General features: G+C 36.0%; 3 protein-coding genes and 1 pseudogene across 3 annotated transcripts; all 4 read right to left on the bottom strand.

The window, feature by feature from the left end:
- Positions 1–1,333: 1,333 nt before the first annotated feature.
- LOC109059975 lies at positions 1,334–2,611 on the bottom strand (annotated as a pseudogene).
- A 1,602-nt stretch (positions 2,612–4,213) lies between these two features.
- Positions 4,214–5,533, bottom strand: LOC109076542 (trace amine-associated receptor 13c-like). The gene has a single exon (XM_042765754.1). It carries the CDS (start codon positions 5,228–5,230, stop codon positions 4,223–4,225), a length of 1,008 nt encoding a protein of 335 aa, XP_042621688.1. The 5' UTR covers positions 5,231–5,533; the 3' UTR covers positions 4,214–4,222.
- A 6,670-nt stretch (positions 5,534–12,203) lies between these two features.
- LOC109111248 (trace amine-associated receptor 13c-like) lies at positions 12,204–13,211 on the bottom strand. Its single transcript, XM_042765714.1, has 2 exons — positions 13,111–13,211; positions 12,204–13,032 (listed from the first exon to the last, which is right to left on the bottom strand). The coding sequence occupies exons 1-2, from the start codon at positions 13,209–13,211 to the stop codon at positions 12,204–12,206; spliced, it is 930 nt and encodes a 309-aa protein (XP_042621648.1).
- Positions 13,212–20,606: 7,395 nt separating this feature from the next.
- Positions 20,607–21,690, bottom strand: LOC122146532 (trace amine-associated receptor 13c-like). The gene has a single exon (XM_042765755.1). It carries the CDS (start codon positions 21,612–21,614, stop codon positions 20,607–20,609), a length of 1,008 nt encoding a protein of 335 aa, XP_042621689.1. The 5' UTR covers positions 21,615–21,690.
- Positions 21,691–22,225: the final 535 nt, after the last annotated feature.

Consider the following 22,225-nt stretch of genomic DNA (forward strand, 5'->3'; position numbering starts at 1 on the left):
AATCGTGTGATAAGTGATGATCCTCTGTGCTTCCACATGACCACTCGCATGAATTTCTCAACATCAAGCTTCACAACATATTGATGTTTATGTCAAGTGTGAGCTCATGAATCTGCGTTTGACACTTGGACAGAACAGATGGTTAATAGTGTAAAAACTTTCATCCTTGTACTGTGCATACTGTGTACACTCAGGATGTTTGGGGTATCCCCGGCCTCAGACAGTAAAATACAATTTTGAACATAACCATGTATTTTTATTTTAAACAAAGGTAATATCTCTTTATATGTATATATATATATATATATATATATATATATATATATATATATATATATATATATATATATATATATATATACTGTATATTACGGCTGAGCAACTAATTAACGGAGACAATTATTTTATCACGCTTTTTTATCACACAGTTTTTATTATTGTTATTATTTTGAAAGTCCGTTACTCACTGGCTCTGAATACACATACAGACAAACCTAAATATATAAATATAAATAAACTTAATTCCCACTATATATCCGATATTGTCTATCAAATTAATCTAACCGTCGCTCATCATTTGGACTACTTTTGGTACTGTTTCTGACAAATTTGTGATTACACTTGTCTGTTATGTTTTTCTATATAACTGTACATATTTTAAGAAATTGTGATAGTTAAGTTTAGAGGTAGGAGTGGGATTAGCAGCTCAACATATCATTTCAATGCTATATTGTTTTATTAAAATATAAATGTTATATAAAATGTAAATTACTATAAACTTTAATAAAAATCAGTTATACCCAGATTTAACTTAATGCAGATAACCAAAACTAAATTAATCACCACACTGACCTTTAAATTAACTAATTTAACTTAAAAAGCACATATAATGCAGCAGTGTCAAAAACTACTTCAATAAAACTGAACTTCATGAACATAATTAAACAGATATTATTCAAAACTACACACTCTGCAAAGCAGTTATAATGAACCTTGATGACTCTGTTCTGTAGGCACTGTAAAAGAGAATATGTGGTCACATGGTTGAATACAGTGTGTCTGTGACGGTCCAGACCAATATATGATACATATTTACAACACACACAGTAAAATGAACATTAAACACATAAACAAAACTATCAACATATTAACGTTTCAATGTTAAAAAATCATCTTATCCATAACAAGAACATAGAATGAAACACAAGAGTATCATAAGTACTTGTTTATTTCTTCTGTTAATGAATGTTTCCACTTTAAATTTAAAACTCATACTAGAGTTTAGAACTGTATGTTAGCATTAGAAATTGTGCTTTATCCTCCACAAAAATCATTAATAATCTTTAAAAATGTCCACAAGGGAGGATGCTGGCTCGAATATTTTAAATGTTAAGATGTGTTTAACTGATATTTTAAACCAGCGGTAGAATAAAGCATAGATAAGAGGATTCAGACCAGAGTTAACATACAAAGTCCATAATAGAAATGTAATTGTGGCAGAAGATATTACTGTAGTACCTGTTGCAGACAATGTATAGGGAATATAGCAAAGCAGATAAACTGTGACAATGATTCCTAATGTCATTGCAGCTTTGCTCTCAGATTTTCCTCCTCACTGATCCTTCCGTTACACATTTACCACTCTTCATCAGGGAGTTTATAACTTTCACTTGCTGATGTGCAACATAGAAAATCCTCAAGTATAAATTTATAATCAGGGTACAAGGTAACAAGAGAGAAAAAAAAAGGTCGGTTAATATCCAAGAAAAACGTATTACTAAATAGCATTTCCCATAACACGCATCTGATCTTTGGGAAGCTTCAAAATATCTGCAACTAACTAAATAGCCAATGTTGTATGTTGAGGAGAAAAACCAGCAGAGACAGATGCTTACTAAAGTTTTAGTCATTGTTATTTTCTTTGGGTACAGTAAAGGGTGACACACAGCCACATAACGATCAACAGCAATTAAAACTAAATTACAAATAGATGTTGAGATGAGCAGTCCCATGATTATAGTAAACACATCACAGAAAGTGTCTCCAAAGTACCAACATGTCTCAATTAGCTTGATGGCATCCACAGGCATGACAATAAGCCCTACAAGCATATCGGCCGCAGCCAGAGAGAGAATGAGCAGTTGGTTGGAGTGTGAAGCTTCTTGAAGTGAGAGATGGAGATGATCACCAACAAGTTCAGAAACACAGTCCATGCTGACAGCAATGAAAAAAATACATACATGATATTGTATTCATAACTTGAGCGCTTTCCCTTGATACATGATGAGTTGATGGCAGGAAAGCAGTATTGAGTCTCATGATCCTCTGTCTCATAGACCATAAGTGAATCTCCTCCTCTTAGGAGCTTGTTCTGCTCTTCTTACTGTCCTTTCATTTATACAGTGTCTGGATCAGACTGACCAACCCATCTACTGCCCACAATGATGCTGTATAATGATGTAATTACCTTCTTTTAATAATTCCAAACTTGGTAGTCAAATTGCTGTGCACAAAAGCCAAAAATCAAGGTATGGAACTAAATATTTTACTTTTACATGATGCTATATCCACAATGAAGTCCAAGAACACTGAGCAGTGAAATAAAACTTAAAAAGGATCACAGCTACATTGATAGTTCACCCAGAATTTAAAATTGTCATCATACTTTTATACATAGATGAGCCATTTAAATCTAAATATCTTCTATTGTATTGCACAAAAGAAAGAAACAACATAAAACAACATAAAAGTGAGTAAATGATGACAATGTTCTTTATTGGGTTAACTGTTCCTTTAAAGCTCACTGTAAAAATGGCTCACAAAAGAGATGTTTGTACTAATAAAATCTCTAAGATTTGTTTGCAGATTTCTTTAATGATGTAAGTGCATTGTGAAAATCGTGTGATAAGTGATGATCCTCTGTGCTTCCACATGACCACCTCGCATGAATTTCTCAACATCAAGCTTCACAACATATTGATGTTTATGTCAAGTGTGAGCTCATGAATCTGCGTTTGACACTTGGACAGAACAGATGGTTAATAGTGTAAAAAAGTTTCATCCTTGTACTGTGCATACTGTGTACACTCAGGATGTTTGGGGTATCCCCGGCCTCAGACAGTAAAATGCAATTTTGAACATAACCATGTATTTTTATTTTAAACAAAGGTAATATCTCTTTATATGTATATATATATATATATATATATATATATATATATATATATATATATATATATATATATATATATACTGTATATTACGGCTGAGCAACTAATTAACGGAGACAATTATTTTATCACGCTTTTTATCACACAGTTTTTATTATTGTTATTATTTTGAAAGTCCGTTACTCACTGGCTCTGAATACACATACAGACAAACCCTAAATATATAAATATAAATAAACTTAATTCCCACTATATATCCGATATTGTCTATCAAATTAATCTAACCGTTCGCTCATCATTTGGACTACTTTTGGTACTGTTTCTGACAAATTTGTGATTACACTTGTCTGTTATGTTTTTCTATATAACTGTACATATTTTAAGAAATTGTGATAGTTAAGTTTAGAGGTAGGAGTGGGATTAGCAGCTCAACATATCATTTCAATGCTATATTGTTTTATTAAAATATAAATGTTATATAAAATGTAAATTACTATAAACTTGAATAAAAATCAGTTATACCCAGATTTAACTTAATGCAGATAACCAAAACTAAATTAATCACCACACTGACCTTTAAATTAACTAATTTAACTTAAAAAGCACATATAATGCAGCAGTGTCAAAACCTACTTCAATAAAACTGAACTTCATGAACATAATTAAACAGATATTATTCAAAACTACACACTCTGCAAAGCAGTTATAATGAACCTTGATGACTCTGTTCTGTAGGCACTGTAAAAGAGAATATGTGGTCACATGGTTGAATACAGTGTGTCTGTGACTGTCCAGACCAATATATGATACATATTTACAACACACACAGTAAATGAACATTAAACACATAAACAAAACTATCAACATATTAACGTTTCAATGTTAAAATCAACTTATCCATAACAAGAACATAGAATGAAACACAAGAGTATCATAAGTACTTGTTTATTTCTTCTGTTAATGAATGTTTCCACTTTAAATTTAAAACTCATACTAGAGTTTAGAACTGTATGTTAGCATTAGAAATTGTGCTTTATCCTCCACAAAAATCATTAATAATCTTTAAAAATGTCCACAAGAGAGGATGCTGGCTTGAATATTTTAAATGTTAAGATGTGTTTAACTGATATTTTAAACCAGCGGTAGAATAAAGCATAGATAAGAGGATTCAAGCCAGAGTTAACATACAAAGTCCATAATAGAAATGTAATTGTGGCAGAAGATATTACTGTAGTACTTGTTGCAGACAATGTATAGGGAATATAGCAAAGCAGATAAACTGTCACAATGATTCCTAATGTCAGTGCAGCTTTGCTCTCAGATTTCCTCCTCACTGATCCTTCCGTTACACATTTACCACTCTTCATCAGGGAGTTTATAACTTTCACTTGCTGATGTGCAACATAGAAAATCCTCAAGTATAAATTTATAATCAGGGTACAAGGTAACAAGAGAGAAAAAAAAAGGTCGGTTAATATCCAAGAAAAACGTATTACTAAATAGCATTTCCCATAACACGCATCTGATCTTTGGGAAGCTTCAAAATATCTGCCACTAACTGAATAGCCAATACTGTAGGTTGAAGAGAAAAACCAGCAGAGACTGATGCTTATTAAAGTTTTAGCCGTTGTTATTTTCTTTGGGTACAGTAAAGGGTGACACACAGCCACATAACGATCAATGGCAATTAAAACTAAATTGCTGAGAGATGCTGAGAGAAGCAGTCCCATGATTATCAAAAACACATCACAGAAAGTGTCTCCAAAATACCAACATGTCTCAATTAGCTTGATGGCATCCACAGGCATGATAATAAGCCCTACAAGCATATCGGCCACAGCCAAAGAGAGAATGATCAGGTTGGTTGGAGTGTGAAGCTTCTTGAAGTGAGAGATGGAGATGATCACCAGCAGGTTCAGAAACACAGTCCATGCTGAGAGCAATGAAACAAATGCATACATGATATTGTATTCATAACTTGAGCGCTTTCCCTTGATACATGATGAGTTGATCGCAGGAAAGCAGTATTGAGTCTCATGATCCTCTATCTCATAGACCATGAGTGAATCTCCTCCTCTTAGGAGCTTGTTCTGCTCTTCTTACTGTCCTTTCATTTATACAGTGTCTGGATCAGACTGACCAACCCATCGACCGCCCACTCTGATGCTGTATAATGATGTAATTTCCTTCTTTTAATAGTTCCAAACTTGGTAGTCAAATCGCTGTGCACAAAAGCCAAAAATCAAGGTATGGAACTAAATATTTTGCTTTTACATGATGCTATATCCACAGTGAAGTCCAAGAACACTGACCAGTGAAATAAACTTAAAAAGGAGCACAGCTACATTGATAGTTCACCCAGAATTGAAAATTTTCATCATACTTTTACTTCATCATCTATTGTATTGCACAAAAGAAAGAAACAACATGAAACAACATAAAAGTGAGTAAATGATGACAATGTTCTTTATTGGGTGAACTGTTCCTTTAAAGCACATTGTAAAAATGGCTCACAAAAGAGAAGTTTGTACTAATAAAATCTCTAAGATTTGTTTGCAGATTTCTTTAATGATGTGAGTGCATTGTGAAAACGTCTCAGGTTACGAATGTAACCATGGTTCCCTGAGTCCTCTAGGGGTCGCTATGGGGAACACCTCGTCGTGACCCGTATCTGAAGCATACATTGAAAAAACACCAATGAGTTGGCCGGCGACAGCCTCTGACGTCACTACCGGCGCAACTATAAACAGCCACCAGGAGAACACCTCATTCACTTCTTCGTCTGAAGCTTGCGTCCGAAGCATGGCAGGGAGCTAGAGGACACAGTGTCTCGTTCCTTACTCAGGGAACCATGGTTACATTCATAACCTGAGACGTTCCCTTTCAAGGGAACTTCGAACTGCGTCCTCTAGGGGTCACTATGGGGAACAGTATACCCATGCCGCCATGCTGAGGGGAGTGCAGGCCTGCTGCGTATGCCTTGCCATTTAAGCGAGATGTATTTCTTGAAGGGGCTTAGATGGCAAGGAGGGAGATTAAGAGAGGATGTCTCCCCCACAGAAAGAAAGCTCCTTCTACAGGGGGCATCCTCTCATAGCCGTTTTCGCACATCACCTCGATGTCAGCAAAATACTTGGATACGATGGATACGAGAAGAAAACAGCCTCTTTCATTTCTTTTCGATCTCTGTATGGAGTTCAGGCATCGAGGTGGCCTCACGGCATCACCTTGTTAGCGTACTTTCATGGCAAGTCCAACCTTGCCGTGGCGTGATCCATAACCTCCATCAGCTCTACATACGCAGGGCAGGAGAATTGAGAAGGCTCAGCCTCAGCTTCTTCACCATCCTTAAATATCTCCTGCTTTTCCTGGGTAAAAACCCAGCAGAGCACTAACCTCAGTATCAGAAAGTGTTAAAGATATAACATCATCCTCCTGAGGCTCTCTCTCATCCGCCGCTGAAAGTCCCTCTCTAAATCATTCAGACAGATCCACCTGAAATTCTCACAAGCTCATTCTCCTCTGTGCCTCAGGAGCGGCAGGTCCTGAACCGCGGGAAGCAGATGGCTGCCTTTTTTCCTTTTTTTTTCTCGGAAAGAGAGACGAATGAGAGCGGAGCTTTTTCATTGAAAAAACGCTCACAATGCACGCAGATTGCCTCAAAGACATCACGTGCATGCTCTTTACCCAAACAAATGACGCAAAGATCGTGTGTGTCATCGGGTGTCAAATAACGCCGACACGGATGCATACATTGTCTAAACGCTTGCTAGTAGTCGCCATGATAGACAGAGAAAGTGTGCTCTTACCGGTTCTTTCAGAAGCACTCTTCAAACAAAACAGTCAGTGAAGACGAAGAAGAGAATGACTTGTTCTCCTGGTGCCTGTTTATAGTCGTGCCGGTAGTGAAGTCAGAGGCTGTCGCCGGCCAACTCGTTTGTGTTTTTTCAATGTATGCTTCAGACATGGGTCACGACGAGGTGTTCGCCATAGCGACTCCTAGAGGATGCAGTTCGAAGTTTCCTTGAAAGGGAATCATGTGATAAGTGATGATCCTCTGTGCTTCCACATGACTTCTCGCATGAGTTTCTCAACATCAAGCTTCACAACATACTGAAGTTTATGTCAAGTGTGAGCTCATGAATCTGCGTTTGACACTTGGACAGAACAGATGGTTAATAGTGTAAAAAGTTTCATCCTTGTACTGTGCAGTAAAATGCAATTTTGAACATAACCATGTAATTTATTATTTTTTATTTTATTTTATTTTATTTTATTTTATTTATTTTTTTGAAACACAAGTAATATCACATATATTAGGGCTGGGCAAGTTAACTCATTATTATTGCATTAACCTATTAATTAATTAACACCAAAAATTATTTTATCGTGTTTTTAACAATAATAATAATAATAATAATAATATTAGTATTATTTTGGCTGTTTCTCACTGGCTGTGAATACACATACAGACAAACCTGTATATAAGTATAAATATAAACTTAATTTTCACCATATATCCAATATTATCTATTAACTATTCTGACCGTTCGCTTTAAATTTTAAATCGTTGAGTGCAGCGCGCGTACAGCGCTTTTGCATTCATTAGCCGGTTAGGATTCACATGTGATAAATGCAGGGAAATAGTTAGGCTTACAGAGATGGTTTCAGTATTAGAGACACACTGTCATATCCTCGGGTTGATCATCCTGTCCTTCGATTGGCGTGTTCTGTCTGCATGTTGTGAGCACATGGTGTTTTGTTTTGATCGTTCGCCATGCACTCCACTATGGCGTTCCTCCCTCCCTCTCATTACCACCCTCACTGCTCTTAATCGTTTGATTCCACTCACCTGAATTCAATGTCTGTTCAGCTCTCGCTCTATTTATTCTCCTCTTTGGTGTCGAATGGTGCCAGATCGTTGTTCGCCAGTTAACCAATGTTCAGCCACTCTGTCTAATCAAGTCTAGTCTTGACATTGTTGTCCCCCTTTCAGGTTTTTGTTGCTTCCTCATGTTGTTTTATTTTTCTATTTTCTCCTCCCTCATTTCCTAGGCGGGCACCTGCATCACCGCAGAAGTTTTCTTGGCCCGCTCGGACGCCGGCTCCCTTGCTTCTTCCTCTCCTCTCTGTTCTTTAATTCCCAAGCAACCGCACCGTTGAGCGCCCTCTGCCAGGTGTTTTTTGCAAGGACATTTTAGTTGCTCATTGTTTCTGTTGGACTATTTTTCCTAAATACTCCGGCTGGTTTTTTGTTCTCTTTGAGGGAGTTCCTTTTTGGACTTATTGAAAATAAACGGGTCTCCTGCTGAAGCCTGCATCTGTGTCTGTGTTGTGTGCCAACAACAACAAAACTAGAGGTATTTTGTATCGCATTGTATTTGCAATTACATTGTATCTGTATTGATAGGAAAGTACCCTATCCTACAGAAGAGCGTTAAAAACTGCTAGATCTGTTGTTTGTTGGAGTGTGTTTAATTTGTATTTGGTGTGCAAAAAAAGTAAACATTTTTTATTTGACAAAAAATAAGCTTTATTAAAAAAAATATGATTTATAAGCTGTTTACTTGTGGGGCCTAACAAATCTTTGTGGGGATATTTGGTCCTTATAATGTAGATTGCCAAATGACCTAAATGATGCCTTCTGAGGGCACTGAAGTGTTTATAGTCTAATAATTTTCAACAGATTTTTTAAAAATTGAATTAACTCCTTACAGATATAGTCCTTGATTATTATTTGTTAAACAACTTTTGAAGAAGTTGTAAATTACTCAAGAAACACATAACTGTGACCTCATTACATCATTATTACTGCGTCATTACTCTTGAGCATATTGACAAAAAATGGTATCTCAATATTTATTTTTTATTTTTTTGTGATTTTTGTCAATAACGTTAATTTTTCTTAGTGTGGGGGGCATGGTGATTCAGGCTACAGAGTAAGTGATTTTTGTGCTTTGGCTTAATTGTTCAAACTTATCCTGAATTAAACTTAAGAGCCATTGTTATCGATAAACTCAAGTTTCAAACGTTTGGGGATCGTATTTAGTGAGAATGCCAGCAAAAAGAATAAAAAAAAAAAAAAAACAGAGAAAAAAAGGGGAGACTCACAAAATATCTTATGTATCAAAGACTAAATCCTACTGGGTACAGATTTGTAGGAGGCTGTCTTATATTTAATACAGGATGTGACCTTAATTTACTTTATTTGTTGTTAGGTGTTACTGCTAAAAATATAAAGAACATTTTGAACAGGAAGTTGTTTAATGTTCTTGCTTATGCTGCTAGTAAGAGTGTTTTTCTTAAATGGATCTCTATTAAACAATAATGTCAGAGTGGCATAAAGTAGTATGGTTTTATTTCTTTGGAATGTATTACCTACTGGTCAAAAGGGAAAATAGATATGTTTTTATAAGACAGGAATTCACATACATTTTTGCAAAGCCTTGGCAGGTCAACATGAACTTTATTATTAGTCCGATCAAATGATTAATCACATCCAAAATAAAAGGTTTTGTTTACATAATTTATGTATGTGTACTGTGTATATTTATTATGTATATATAAATGCACACACATGCATGTATATATTTAAGATTTTTTTTTTTTATAAAATATTAATATTTATATATTACACTGTATATATATATATATATATATATATATATATATATATATATATATATATATATATATATACACTGTAACATACATTCACTGCTTAGAAATCACACCACACATCAAAAACTCAATTCTATAATTAAACACTGTAAGAAAGAAAAATTAAAAATATCAACAGCCATTCTATTGTTTCAATTAAAATACTGTACGATTCAAGATAATCACTGCCAATGGAAGAAAAGATCTTTTATAGACATTTTTTCTAGCCAAGGGAATTTTTAGTCTACGTCTAGATGGGAGCAATTCAAAAGCAGAGTGAAGAGGATGTGTGTTATCTTTAAAAATCGCAATTGCCATTTTACCCATAAAATGATCGAACAAGCTCTGAAGTGACTGTTGTTTTTGTCCAGTAATCTTATTTGCTTGATTAATTATTTGTGAGAGTTTGTTCTTTTGTTTTAATGTTAGATTGCTGTACCATGAAACAATATTATATGTGAGAATACTCTCAATCATTGATCGATATAACATAGTTAGGGTCTGCTGACCGATAAGCTTCTCAGTTTCCTGAGGAGAAACTCCTCAGTTTTCTGAGAAGGCCATGGTGCTGTCTTTTAGTTTATTGTCAATGATTGCTTCTAAATATTTAAAAATCCATACATAATCTACAGTTTTTAAATATACCTTTTTCCTTTATGACAACTGGTTTATATTCAGATACGGTATCTACTCTTTTCAACTGATTTCCCAAACATAGCTCTTTTGTCTTTTCAATATTAAGATGTAAAAAACTACTCTCAAACCAACAGATAATACTGTCAATATACTCAAAATATGAGGTGCAGTTCATTTCTTTCTGACATGAAACCAATGCCATATCATCGGCATATTTTATAAAGGTAAGGTTATCACCATTGCACTTCAGTTCATTTATGTATACGGAAAAAAGTATTGGAGACAGTACACATCCCTGAGGTACCCCAGTATCTAAAACCAAGCAATCCGACATAACATTATTAACACAAACTCGCTGAGGGCGACCTTTTAAAAACTCCTTAATCCATAAAATCATCCAACTACTAGCACCTAACTCATAAAGGCGCTTTAAAAGAAGATGAGGTTGGACAGTATTAAAAGCGGATGAGAAATCCATGAAGAGTATTCGAACATAGGAATTTGAATTATCTAGATGATTTTGAACCTTATTTAAAAGAGTGAGAGAGGCATCCACAGTGCTCCTATTTGCCCGATAGGCAAATTGCATGAGGTCTATGCATGTCTCGATTTGGAATAACAGTTCCTTACATACTATGTGCTCCATACATTTACACAGAATAGATGTGAGTACGATTGGGCGAAAGTCTTTGAGAGATTTTGCATTAGGTATTTTCGGCATCGGGATGACAATATGAATTATATTTGATTTGTAAAATATGTACATGTATGTTTGTGTATTATTCAACAGTCTTCATCTCCATTCTAAGCAGTGTCTGTAAACAGGGTGATGTGAATAAGAAATGCATGCCTTCATTGAGTGGTTCGGGATACATTTTTCAGCCATTGACAACTTCAATTCTGCTCTGTTCCTCACACAAAAATATAATTCTCCCACAGAAAAAACTGAAAACAAAACACAACAACATTTACAACACTTTTTTTTTACAAAAAATTTGTGATTACACTTGTCTGTTATGTTTTTCTATATAACTGTACACATTTTTAAGAAATTGTGACAGTTAAGTTTAGAGGTAGGAGTGGGATTAGCAGCTCAACGTATCGTTTTAATGCTATAATGTTTTATTAAAATATAAATGTTATATAAAATGTAAATGACTATAAACTTTAATAAAAATCAATTATACCCAGATTTAACTTTATGCAGATAAACAAAACTTAATTAATCACCACAATGACCTTTAAATTAACGAATTTAACTTACAAAGCACATATAATGCAGCAGTGTCAAAACCTACTTCAATAAAACTGAACTTCATGAACATAATTAAACAGATATATTCAAAACCACACACTCTGCAAAGCATTTATCATGAACCTTGATGACTCTGTTCTGTAGGCACAGTAAAAGAGAATATGTGGTCACATGGTTGAATACAGTGTGTCTGTGACTGTCCAGACCAATATATGATACATACCTGTATTTACAACACACACAGTAAATGAACATTAAACACATAAACAAAACTATCAACATATTAACATGTTTCAATGTTAAAATTCATTTTAGCCAAATAAAAATAAGGTCATAAAAAGAACATAGAATAAACTAAAGAGTATCATACTTGTTTATTTCTTCTGTTAATGAATGTCTCCACTTTAAATTTAAAACTCAAACTAAGACTTTAGAACTGTATGTTAGCATCAGAAATTGTGCTTTATCCTCCACAAAAATCATTAATAATCTTTAAAAATGTCCACAAGAGAGGATGCTGGCTCGAATATTTTAAATGTTAAGATGTGTTTAACTGATATTTTAAACCAGCGGTAGAATAAAGCATAGATAAGAGGATTCAGACCTGAGTTAACATACAAAGTCCATAATAGAAATGTAATTGTGGCAGAAGATATTACTGTAGTACTTGTTGCAGACAATGTATAGGGAATATAGCAAAGCAGATAAACTGTCACAATGATTCCTAATGTCAGTGCAGCTTTGCTCTCAGATTTCCTCCTCACTGATCCTTCCGTTACACATTTACCACTCTTCATCAGGGAGTTTATAACTTTCACTTGCTGATGTGCAACATAGAAAATCCTCAAGTATAAATTTATAATCAGGGTACAAGGTAACAAGAGGGAAAAAAAAAGGTCGGTTAATGTCCAAGAAAAACGTATTACTAAATAGCATTTTCCATAACATGCATCTGATCTTTGGGAAGCTGCAAAATATCTGCCACTAACTAAATAGCCAATATTGTAGGTTGAAGAGAAAAACCAGCAGAGACTGATGCTTATTAAAGTTTTAGCTGTTGTTATTTTCTTTGGGTACAGTAAAGGGTGACACACAGCCACATAACGATCAACGGCAATTAAAACTAAATTGCTGAGAGATGCTGAGAGAAGCAGTCCCATGATTATCATAAACACATCACAGAAAGTGTCTCCAAAGTACCAACATGTCTCAATTAGCTTGATGGCATCCACAGGCATGATAATAACCCCTACAAGCATATCGGCCACAGCCAAAGAGAGAATGATCAGGTTGGGTTGGAGTGTGCAGCTTCTTGAAGTGAGAGATGGAGATGATCACCAGCAGGTTCAGAACACAGTCCATGCTGAGAGCAATGAAACAAATGCATACATGATATTGTATTCATAACTTGAGCGCTTTCCCTTGATACATGATGAGTTGATGGCAGGAAAGCAGTATTGAGTCTCATGATCCTCTATCTCATAGACCATGAGTGAATCTCCTCCTGTTAGGAGCTTGTTCTGCTCTTCTTACTGTCCTTTCATTTATACAGTGTCTGGATCAGACTGACCAACCCATCGACCGCCCACTCTGATGCTGTATAATGATGTAATTACCTTCTTTTAATAATTCCAAACTTAGTAGACAAATCGCTGTGCACAAAAGCCGAAAATCAAGGTATGGAACTAAATATTTTGCTTTTACATGATGCTATATCCACAGTGAAGTCCAAGAACACTGACCAGTGAAATAAACTTAAAAAGGAGCACAGCTACATTGATAGTTCACCCAGAACTCTGGCAATTTGATAATACCTAGAATATCAAAGTCAACTGCGGGCGGTAGATCCTTATCCTGTTTAGCGCCCAAACTCTGGAATAACCTACCTACCTAACATTGTTCGGGAGGCAGACACACTCTTGCAGTTTAAATCTAGATTAAAAACCCATCTCTTTAACCTGGCTTACACATAACATACTAATACACTTCTAATATCCAAATCCGTTAAAGGATTTTTAGGCTGCATTAATTAGGTAAACCGGAACCAGGAACACTTCCCATAACACCCGATGTACTTGCTACATCGTTAGAGGAATGGCATCTACGCTCATATTAGTCTGTTTCTCTCTTATTCCGAGGTCACCGTAGCCACCAGATCCAGTCTGTATCCAAGTCAGAGGGTCACTGCAGTCACCGGATCCAGTATGTATCCAGCCCAGATGGTGGATTAGCACCTAGAAAGGAAATCTACAGCCCTGAAAGACAGCGGAGACCAGGACTAGAGCCCCAGAGACAGATCCCCTGTAAAGACCTTGTCTCAGACGACCACCGGGACAAGACCACAGGAAAGAGATGATTCTTCTGTACAATCTGACTTTGCTGCAGCCTGGAATTGAACTTCTGGTTTCGTCTGGTCAGAGGAGAATTGGCCCCCCAACTGAGCCTGGTTTCTCCCAAGGTTTTTTTCTCCATTCTCTCACTGATGGAGTTTTGGTTCCTTGCCGCTGTCGCCTCTGGCTTGCTTAGTTGGGGACACTTAATTTACAGCGATATTGTTGAGTTGATTGCAAATTATTGCACAGATACCATTTAAACTGAACTGACCTGCATGATGACATCACTGAATTCAATGATGAACTGCCTTTAACTGTCATTTTGCATTATTGACACACTGTTTTCCTAATTAATGTTGTTCAGTTGCTTTGACGCAATCTTTTTTGTTTAAAGCGCTATATAAATAAAGATGACTTGACTTGACTTGACCCAGAATTGAAAATTTTCATCATACTTTTATACATAGATCAAACATTTTCTAAATATCATCTATTGTATTGCACAAAAGAAAGAAACAACATGAAACAACATAAAAGTGAGTAAATGATGACAATGTTCTTTATTGGGTGAACTGTTCCTTTAAAGCGCATTGTAAAAATGGCTCACAAAAGAGAAGTTTGTACTAATAAAATCTCTAAGATTTGTTTGCAGATTTCTTTAATGATGTAAGTGCATTGTGAAAATGTCTCAGGTTACGAATGTAACCATGGTTCCCTGAGTAGGGAACGAGAAACTGCGTCCTCTAGGGGTCGCTATGGGGAACACCTCGTCGTGACCCGTATCTGAAGCATACATTGAAAAAACACCAATGAGTTGGCCGGCGACAGCCTCTGACATCACTACCGGCGTGACTATAAACAGGCACCAGGAGAACACCTCATTCACTTCTTCGTCTGAAGCTTGCAACCGAAGCATGGCAAGGAGCTAGAGGACGCAGTGTCTCGTTCCCTACTCAGGGAACCATGGTTACATTCGTAACCTGAGACATTCCCTTTCAAGGGAACTTCGAACTGCGTCCTCTAGGGGTCACTATGGGGAACAGTATACCCATGCCGCCATGCTGAGGGAAGTGCAGGCCTGCTGCGTATGCCTTGCCATTTAAGCGAGATGTATTTCTTGAAGGGGCTTAGATGGCAAGGAGAGAGATTAAGATAGGATGTCTTCCCCACAGAAAGAAAGCTCCTTCTTCAGGGGGCATCCTCTCATAGCCGTTTTTGCACATCGCCTCGATGTTGGCAAAATTCTTATGCAGAAACCGATGGATACGAGAAGAAAACAGCCTCTTTCATTTCTTTTCGATCTCTGTATGGAGTTCAGGCAGAAATGGAAGGCTCACCTGAGCTGGAGGGCTATGTTCAGAAAGATAACGCTCATCGAGGTGGCCTCACGGCGTCACCTTGTTAGCGTACTTTCATGGCAAGTCCAACCTTGCCGTGGCGCGATCCATAACCTCCAACAGCTCTATATGCACAAGGCAGGAGATTTGAGAAGGCTCAGCCTCAGCTTCTTCAACATCCTCAAATATCTCCTGCTTTTCCTGGGTAAAAACCCAGCAGAGCACTAACCTCAGTATCAGAAAGTGTTAAAGATATAACATCATCCTCCTGAGGCTCTCTCTCGTCCGCCGCTGACGAGCGTGAAAGGGAAAGTCCCTCTCTAAATCATTCAGACAGATCCACCTGAAATTCTCACAAGCTCATTCTCCTCTGTGCCTCAGCAGCAGCGGGTCCTGAACCGCGGGAGTGATGGGTGCCATTTTTCCTTTTTTTTTTTTCTCGGAAAGAGACAAACGAGAGCGGAGCTTTTTCATTAAAAAAACGCTCACAATGCATGCAGATTGCCTCCTCAAAGACATCGCGTGCGTGCTCTTTACCCAAACAAATGACGCAAAGATCGTGTGTGTCATCGGTTGTCAAATAACGCAGACACGGATGCACACATTGTCTAAACGCTTGCTAGTAGTCGCCATGATGGACAGAGAAAGTGCGCTTTTACCGGTTCTTTCAGATGCACTCTTCAAACAAAACGGTCATTGAACATGAAGAAGAGAATGACGTGTTCTCCTGGTGCCTGTTTATAGTCGCACCGGTAGTGACGTCAGAGGCTGACGCCAGCCAACTCGTTTGTGTTTTTTCAATGTATGCTTCAGACACGGGTCACAACGAGGTGTTCGCCATAGTGACCCCTAGAGGACGCAGTTCGAAGTTCCCTTGAAAGGGAATCATGTGATAAGTGATGATCCTCTATGCTTCCACATGACTTCTCGCATGAGTTTCTCAACATCAAGCTTCACAACATACTGAAGTTTATGTCAAGTGTGAGCTCATGAATCTGCGTTTGACACTTGGACAGAACAGATGGTTAATAGTGTAAAAAGTTTCATCCTTGTACTGTGCATAATGTGTACATTCAGGATGTTTGGGGTATCCCCGGCCTAAGACAGTAAAATGCAACTTTGAACATAACCATGTAATTTATTATTTTTTATATATTAGGGCTGGGCAAGTTAACTCATTATTATTGCATTAAACTATTAAATAATTAATGCCAAAAATTATTTTATCGTGTTTTTATTATTACTATTATTATTATTATTATTTTGGCTGTTTCTCACTGGCTGTGAATACACATACAGACAAACCTGTATATAAGTATAAATATAAACTTAATTTTCACCATATATCCAATATTATCTATTAACTATTCTGACCGTTCGCTTTAAATTTTAAATCGTGAGTGCAGCGCGCGTACAGCGCTTTTGCATTCATTAGACGGTTAGCTTTTCATTCACATTTCCATTCACATTTCCATTCGCATTTCAGTTCGCGTCTATTACTGTTTTCTTTTTTCTCTTGCCCCATTTCTTTTCTCTCTCGCACTGTTTTTCACAAGTTCATCAAACAACAGTGGTAAGTCAGAATAATTTTTCAGTCATGGTGAGTAATGGCTTCTTCTCCTGCTATTGTTGTTTGCACTGCTTGCAGCATGTATAGTTTAGCTCTCTCTGTCACCGATGAGGGATTCACATGTGATAAATGCAGGGAAATAGTTAGGCTTACAGAGATGGTTTCAGTATTAGAGACACACTGTCATATCCTCGAGTTGATCATCCTGTCCTTCGATTGGCGTGTTCTGTCTGCATGTTGTGAGCACATGGTGTTTTGTTTTGATCGTTCGCCATGCACTCCACTATGGCGTTCCTCCCTCCCTCTCATTACCACCCTCACTGTTCTTAATCGTTTGATTCCACTCACCTGAATTCAATGTCTGTTCAGCTCTCGCTCTATTTATTCTCCTTTTTGGTGTCGAACGGTGCCAGATCGTTGTTCGCCAGTGCATAATCCCCGCCTGCCCGCGAAATACGAACAGAGTCTGATCTGCCCACAAACACTTTTGCTATTAGTGCGTTTACATCATGTTGAGAAGACGCAGTGTTCAAGGATACCAAAGAAATACAATTCAAGCCTTTTGTTGTGTGCTTGTCATTTTATCAAGAACTGTTTCTCTAATCTGGGCTTTTATCTTTGTTGGCTTCTAATCTTCTTAATTTGGACTAACAAGCTCTCTGAACCACAACCTGTAAGTAGTACGATTGATACGTTAGGTGTACATTTTCAATTGAGTGCTCAAAATATATTTTTTTTGTGCCAATATGTGATGTATATCTAGTGCAGCTTTAGGTTTCCAGGTAAAGCACGATATTACTGTCTTACTGAAGTAGTTCTTAAAATTCGCAATGAACCTAAGAATATGTCGATTATTGTAGACTGACGTTGTTCTAATTACTTTGTTTAATAATAAAGAATGTAGTGTAGCACACAGACTTTATAATAATTGTGAAACTGCTGTTTATTGTGCTGCACTGGCAGCTACAGGGTTAATGCGGGAGAGATGAGTGATTTCGGCTGGTGCTCCTGTGATACAACTGTTCTGCGTTCTGATTAAAAGTTAAGACCAAGCATCTTTTGTCTGTCGTTCTTCAAACATTACAGTAGACATATTTTGGTTTACAAACTGTATTGTTTAATCAGTTAGTCACGTTAGCACTCGGCTAACGTATCCACCTAGTGTTCACAGTTTAGCAGCTAAACTTTAGCTGTGGGCACGATTCGCTTGCATAAGTGTTTTTTTATTTTATGTCATTATGAGAACGGATTGATTATATTATTGTTTTATGTAAAGGTGCTTTGTCAAGCACCAAGGCTCAAGGACTCATCTCTGTGCCAATCACAACAGGTTTGGCCAGCTGACCAATCAGAGCAGAGTAGGCTTAAGGAAGGGAGGGGCTTGCTCCGAACTTCCTAGAAACGAATCATTTCCTAATCATTGGCAAATGACTCTAATATTAAATGTATATTCTGAGAAAATTACAATGTTTTCTGACCTTAGATGCATTTAAACCTGATGTAGGGGACTCCAATACAATATTGGGACACTTTAAAATACCATCTGACCTGCTCTTTAAAAGAACTATGATTTATAAGCTGTTTACTTGTGGGGCCTAACAAATCTTTGTGGGGATATTTGGTCCTTATAATGTAGATTGCCAAATGACCTAAATGATGCCTTCTGAGGGCACTGAAGTGTTTATAGTCTAATAATTTTCAACAGATTTTTTAAAAATTGAATTAACTCCTTACAGATGTAGTCCTTGATTATGATTTGTTGTAAAATTACTCAAGAAACACATAACTGTGACCTCATTACATCATTATTACTGCGTCATTACTCTTGAGCATATTGACAAAAAATGGTATCTCAATATTTTTTTTTTTTTTTTTTTGATTTATGTCAATAACGATCATTTTTCTTAGTGTGGGGGGCATGGTGATTCAGGCTACAGAGTAAGTGATTTTTGTGCTTTGGCTTAATTGTTCAAACTTATCCTGAATTAAACTTAAGAGCCATTGTTATCGATAAACTCAAGTTTCAAACGTTTGGGGATCGTATTTAGTGAGAATGCCAGCAAAAAGCATAAAAAAAAAAACAGAGAAGAAAAGGGGAAACTCGCAAAATATCTTATGTATCAAAGACTAAATCCTACTGGGTACAGATTTGTAGGAGGCTGTCTTATATTTAATACAGGATGTGACCTTAATTTACTTTATTTGTTGTTAGGTGTTACTGCTAAAAATATAAAGAACATTTTGAACAGGAAGTTGTTTAATGTTCTTGCTTATGCTGCTAGTAAGAGTGTTTTTCTTAAATGGATCTCTAATAAACAATAGTGTCAGAGTGGCATAAAGTAGTATGGTTTTATTTCTTTGGAATGTATTACCTACTGGTCAAAAGGGAAAATAGATATGTTTTTATAAGACATGATTTTATGTACATTTTTGCAAAGCCTTGGCAGGTCAACATGAACTTTATTATTAGTCCGCTCAAAAAAAATTAATCACATCCAAAATAAAAGGTTTTGTTTACATAATATATGTATGTGTACTGTGTATATTTATTATGTATATATAAATGCACACACATGCATGTATATATTTAAGAAAAATGTTTTTTTTAATCAAATATTAATATTTATATATAATATGAATTATATTTGATTTGTAAAATATGTACATGTATGTGTGTGTATTATTCAACAGTCTTCATCTCCATTCTAAGCAGTGTCTGTAAACAGGGTGATGTGAAAGAGAAATGCATGCCTTCATTGAGTGGTTCGGGATACATTTTTCAGCCATTGACAACTTCAATTCTGCTCTGTTCCTCACACAAAAATATAATGTTCTGCCAGAGAAAACTGTGAATGCAACACATCATCATTTGGACTACTTTTGTTTGTTACAAATTTGTGATTACACTTGTCTGTTATGTTTTTCTATATAACTGTACACATTTTTAAGGAATTGTGACAGTTAAGTTTAGAGGTAGGAGTGGGATTAGCAGCTCAACATATCGTTTTAATGCTATAATGTTTTATTAAATTATAAATATATATATTAAAAATGTTATATAAAATGTAAATGACAATAAACTTTAATAAAAATCAATTATACCCAGATTTAACTTTATGCAGATAAACAAAACTAAATTAATCACCACAATGACCTTTAAATTAATGAATTTAACTTACAAAGCACATATAATGCAGCAGTGTCAAAACCTACTTCAATAAAACTGAACTTCATGAACATAATTAAACAGATATATTCAAAACCACACACTCTGCAAAGCATTTATCATGAACCTTGATGACTCTGTTCTGTAGGCACAGTAAAAGAGAATATGTGGTCACATGGTTAAATACAGTGTGTCTGTGACTGTCCAGACCAATATATGATACATATTTACAACACAAACAGTAAATGAACATTAAACACATAAACAAAACTATCAACATATTAACATGTTTCAATGTTAAAATTCATTTTAGCCAAATAAAAATAAGGTCATAACAAGAACATAGAATAAACTCAAGACTATATACTTGTTTATTTCTTCTGTTAATGAATGTCTCCACTTCAAATTTAAAACTCAAACTAAGACTTTAGAACTGTATGTTAGCATTAGAAATTGTGCTTTATCCTCCACAAAAATCATTAATAATCTTTAAAAATGTCCACAAGAGAGGATGCTGGCTTGAATATTTTAAATGTTAAGATGTGTTTAACTGATATTTTAAACCAGCGGTAGAATAAAGCATAGATAAGAGGATTAAGACCAGAGTTAAAATACAAAGACCATAATAGAAATGTCACTGTCGCAGAAGACATTACTGTAGTACTTGTTGCAGACAATACATAGGGAATATAGCAAAGCAGATAAACTGTCACAATGATTCCTAATGTCATTGCAGCTTTGCTCTCAGATTTCCTCCTCACTGATCCTTCCGTTACACATTTACCACTCTTCATTAGGGAGTTTATAACTTTCACTTGCTGATGTGCGACATAGAAAATCCTCAAATATAAAGTTATAATCAGGGTACAAGGTAACAAGAAGGAGAAAAAAAGGTCAGTTAATGTCCAAGAAAAACTTATTACTAAATAGCATTTTCCATAGCACACATCTGATCTTTGGGAAGCTGCAAAATATCGGCCACTAATTAAATAGCCAATATTGTAGGTTGAAGAGAAAAACCAGCAGAGGCAGATGCTTATTAAAGTTTTAGTCATTGTTATTTTCTTTGGATACAGTAAAGGGTGACAAACAGCCACATAACGATCAACAGCAATTAAAACTAAATTACTAAGAGATGTTGAGATGAGCAGTACCATGATTATCATAAACACATCACAGAAAGTGTCTCCAAAGTACCAACATGTCTCAATTAGCTTGATGGCATCCACAGGCATGACAATAAGCCCTACAAGCATATCGGCCACAGCCAGAGAGAGAATGATCAGGTTGGTTGGAGTGTGAAGCTTTTTGAAGTGAGAGATGGAGATGATCACCAACAAGTTCAGAAACACAGTCCATGCTGACAGCAATGAAAAAAATACATACATGATATTGTATTCATAACTTGAGCGCTTTCCCTTGATACATGATGAGTTGATGGCAGGAAAGCAGTATTGAGTCTCCTGATCCTCTGTCTCATAGACCATGAGTAAATCTCCTCCTGTTAGGAGCTTGTTCTGATCTTCTTACTGTCATTTCATTTATACAGGGGCCTTTATCAGATTGACCAACCCATCTACCGCCCCCTCTGATGCTGTATAATGATGTAATTACTTTATTTGAATAATTCCAAAATTGATAGTCAAATTGCTGTGCACAAGAGCCAAAAATCAAGGTATGGCTCTAAATATTTTGCTTTTAAAGGATGCTGTATCCACACTGAAGTCCAAGAACATTGACCAGTAAAATAAAATTTAAAAAGGAGCACAGCTACAGTTCACCCAGAATTGAAAATTGTGGTCAAACTTTTATACATAAATCAACCATTTTCTATTGCACAAAAGAAAGAAACAACATAAAAGTGAGTAAATGATGACAATGTTCTTTATTGTATGAACTGTTCCTTTAAAGCTCACTGTAAAAAAATGGCTCACAAAAGAGAATCTGTTTGCAGATTTCTTAAATGATGTACAGTAAGTGCTTTGTGAAAATTGTGATGATCCTCTGTGTTTCCACATCACTTCTCGCATGAGTTTTTCAACATCAAGCTTCACAACATATTTATGTTCATGTCAAGTGTGAGCTCATGAATGTGCAT

Source organism: Cyprinus carpio, chromosome A10 (genome assembly GCF_018340385.1).
Source record: "Cyprinus carpio isolate SPL01 chromosome A10, ASM1834038v1, whole genome shotgun sequence".
Taxonomy (NCBI): domain Eukaryota; kingdom Metazoa; phylum Chordata; class Actinopteri; order Cypriniformes; family Cyprinidae; genus Cyprinus; species Cyprinus carpio.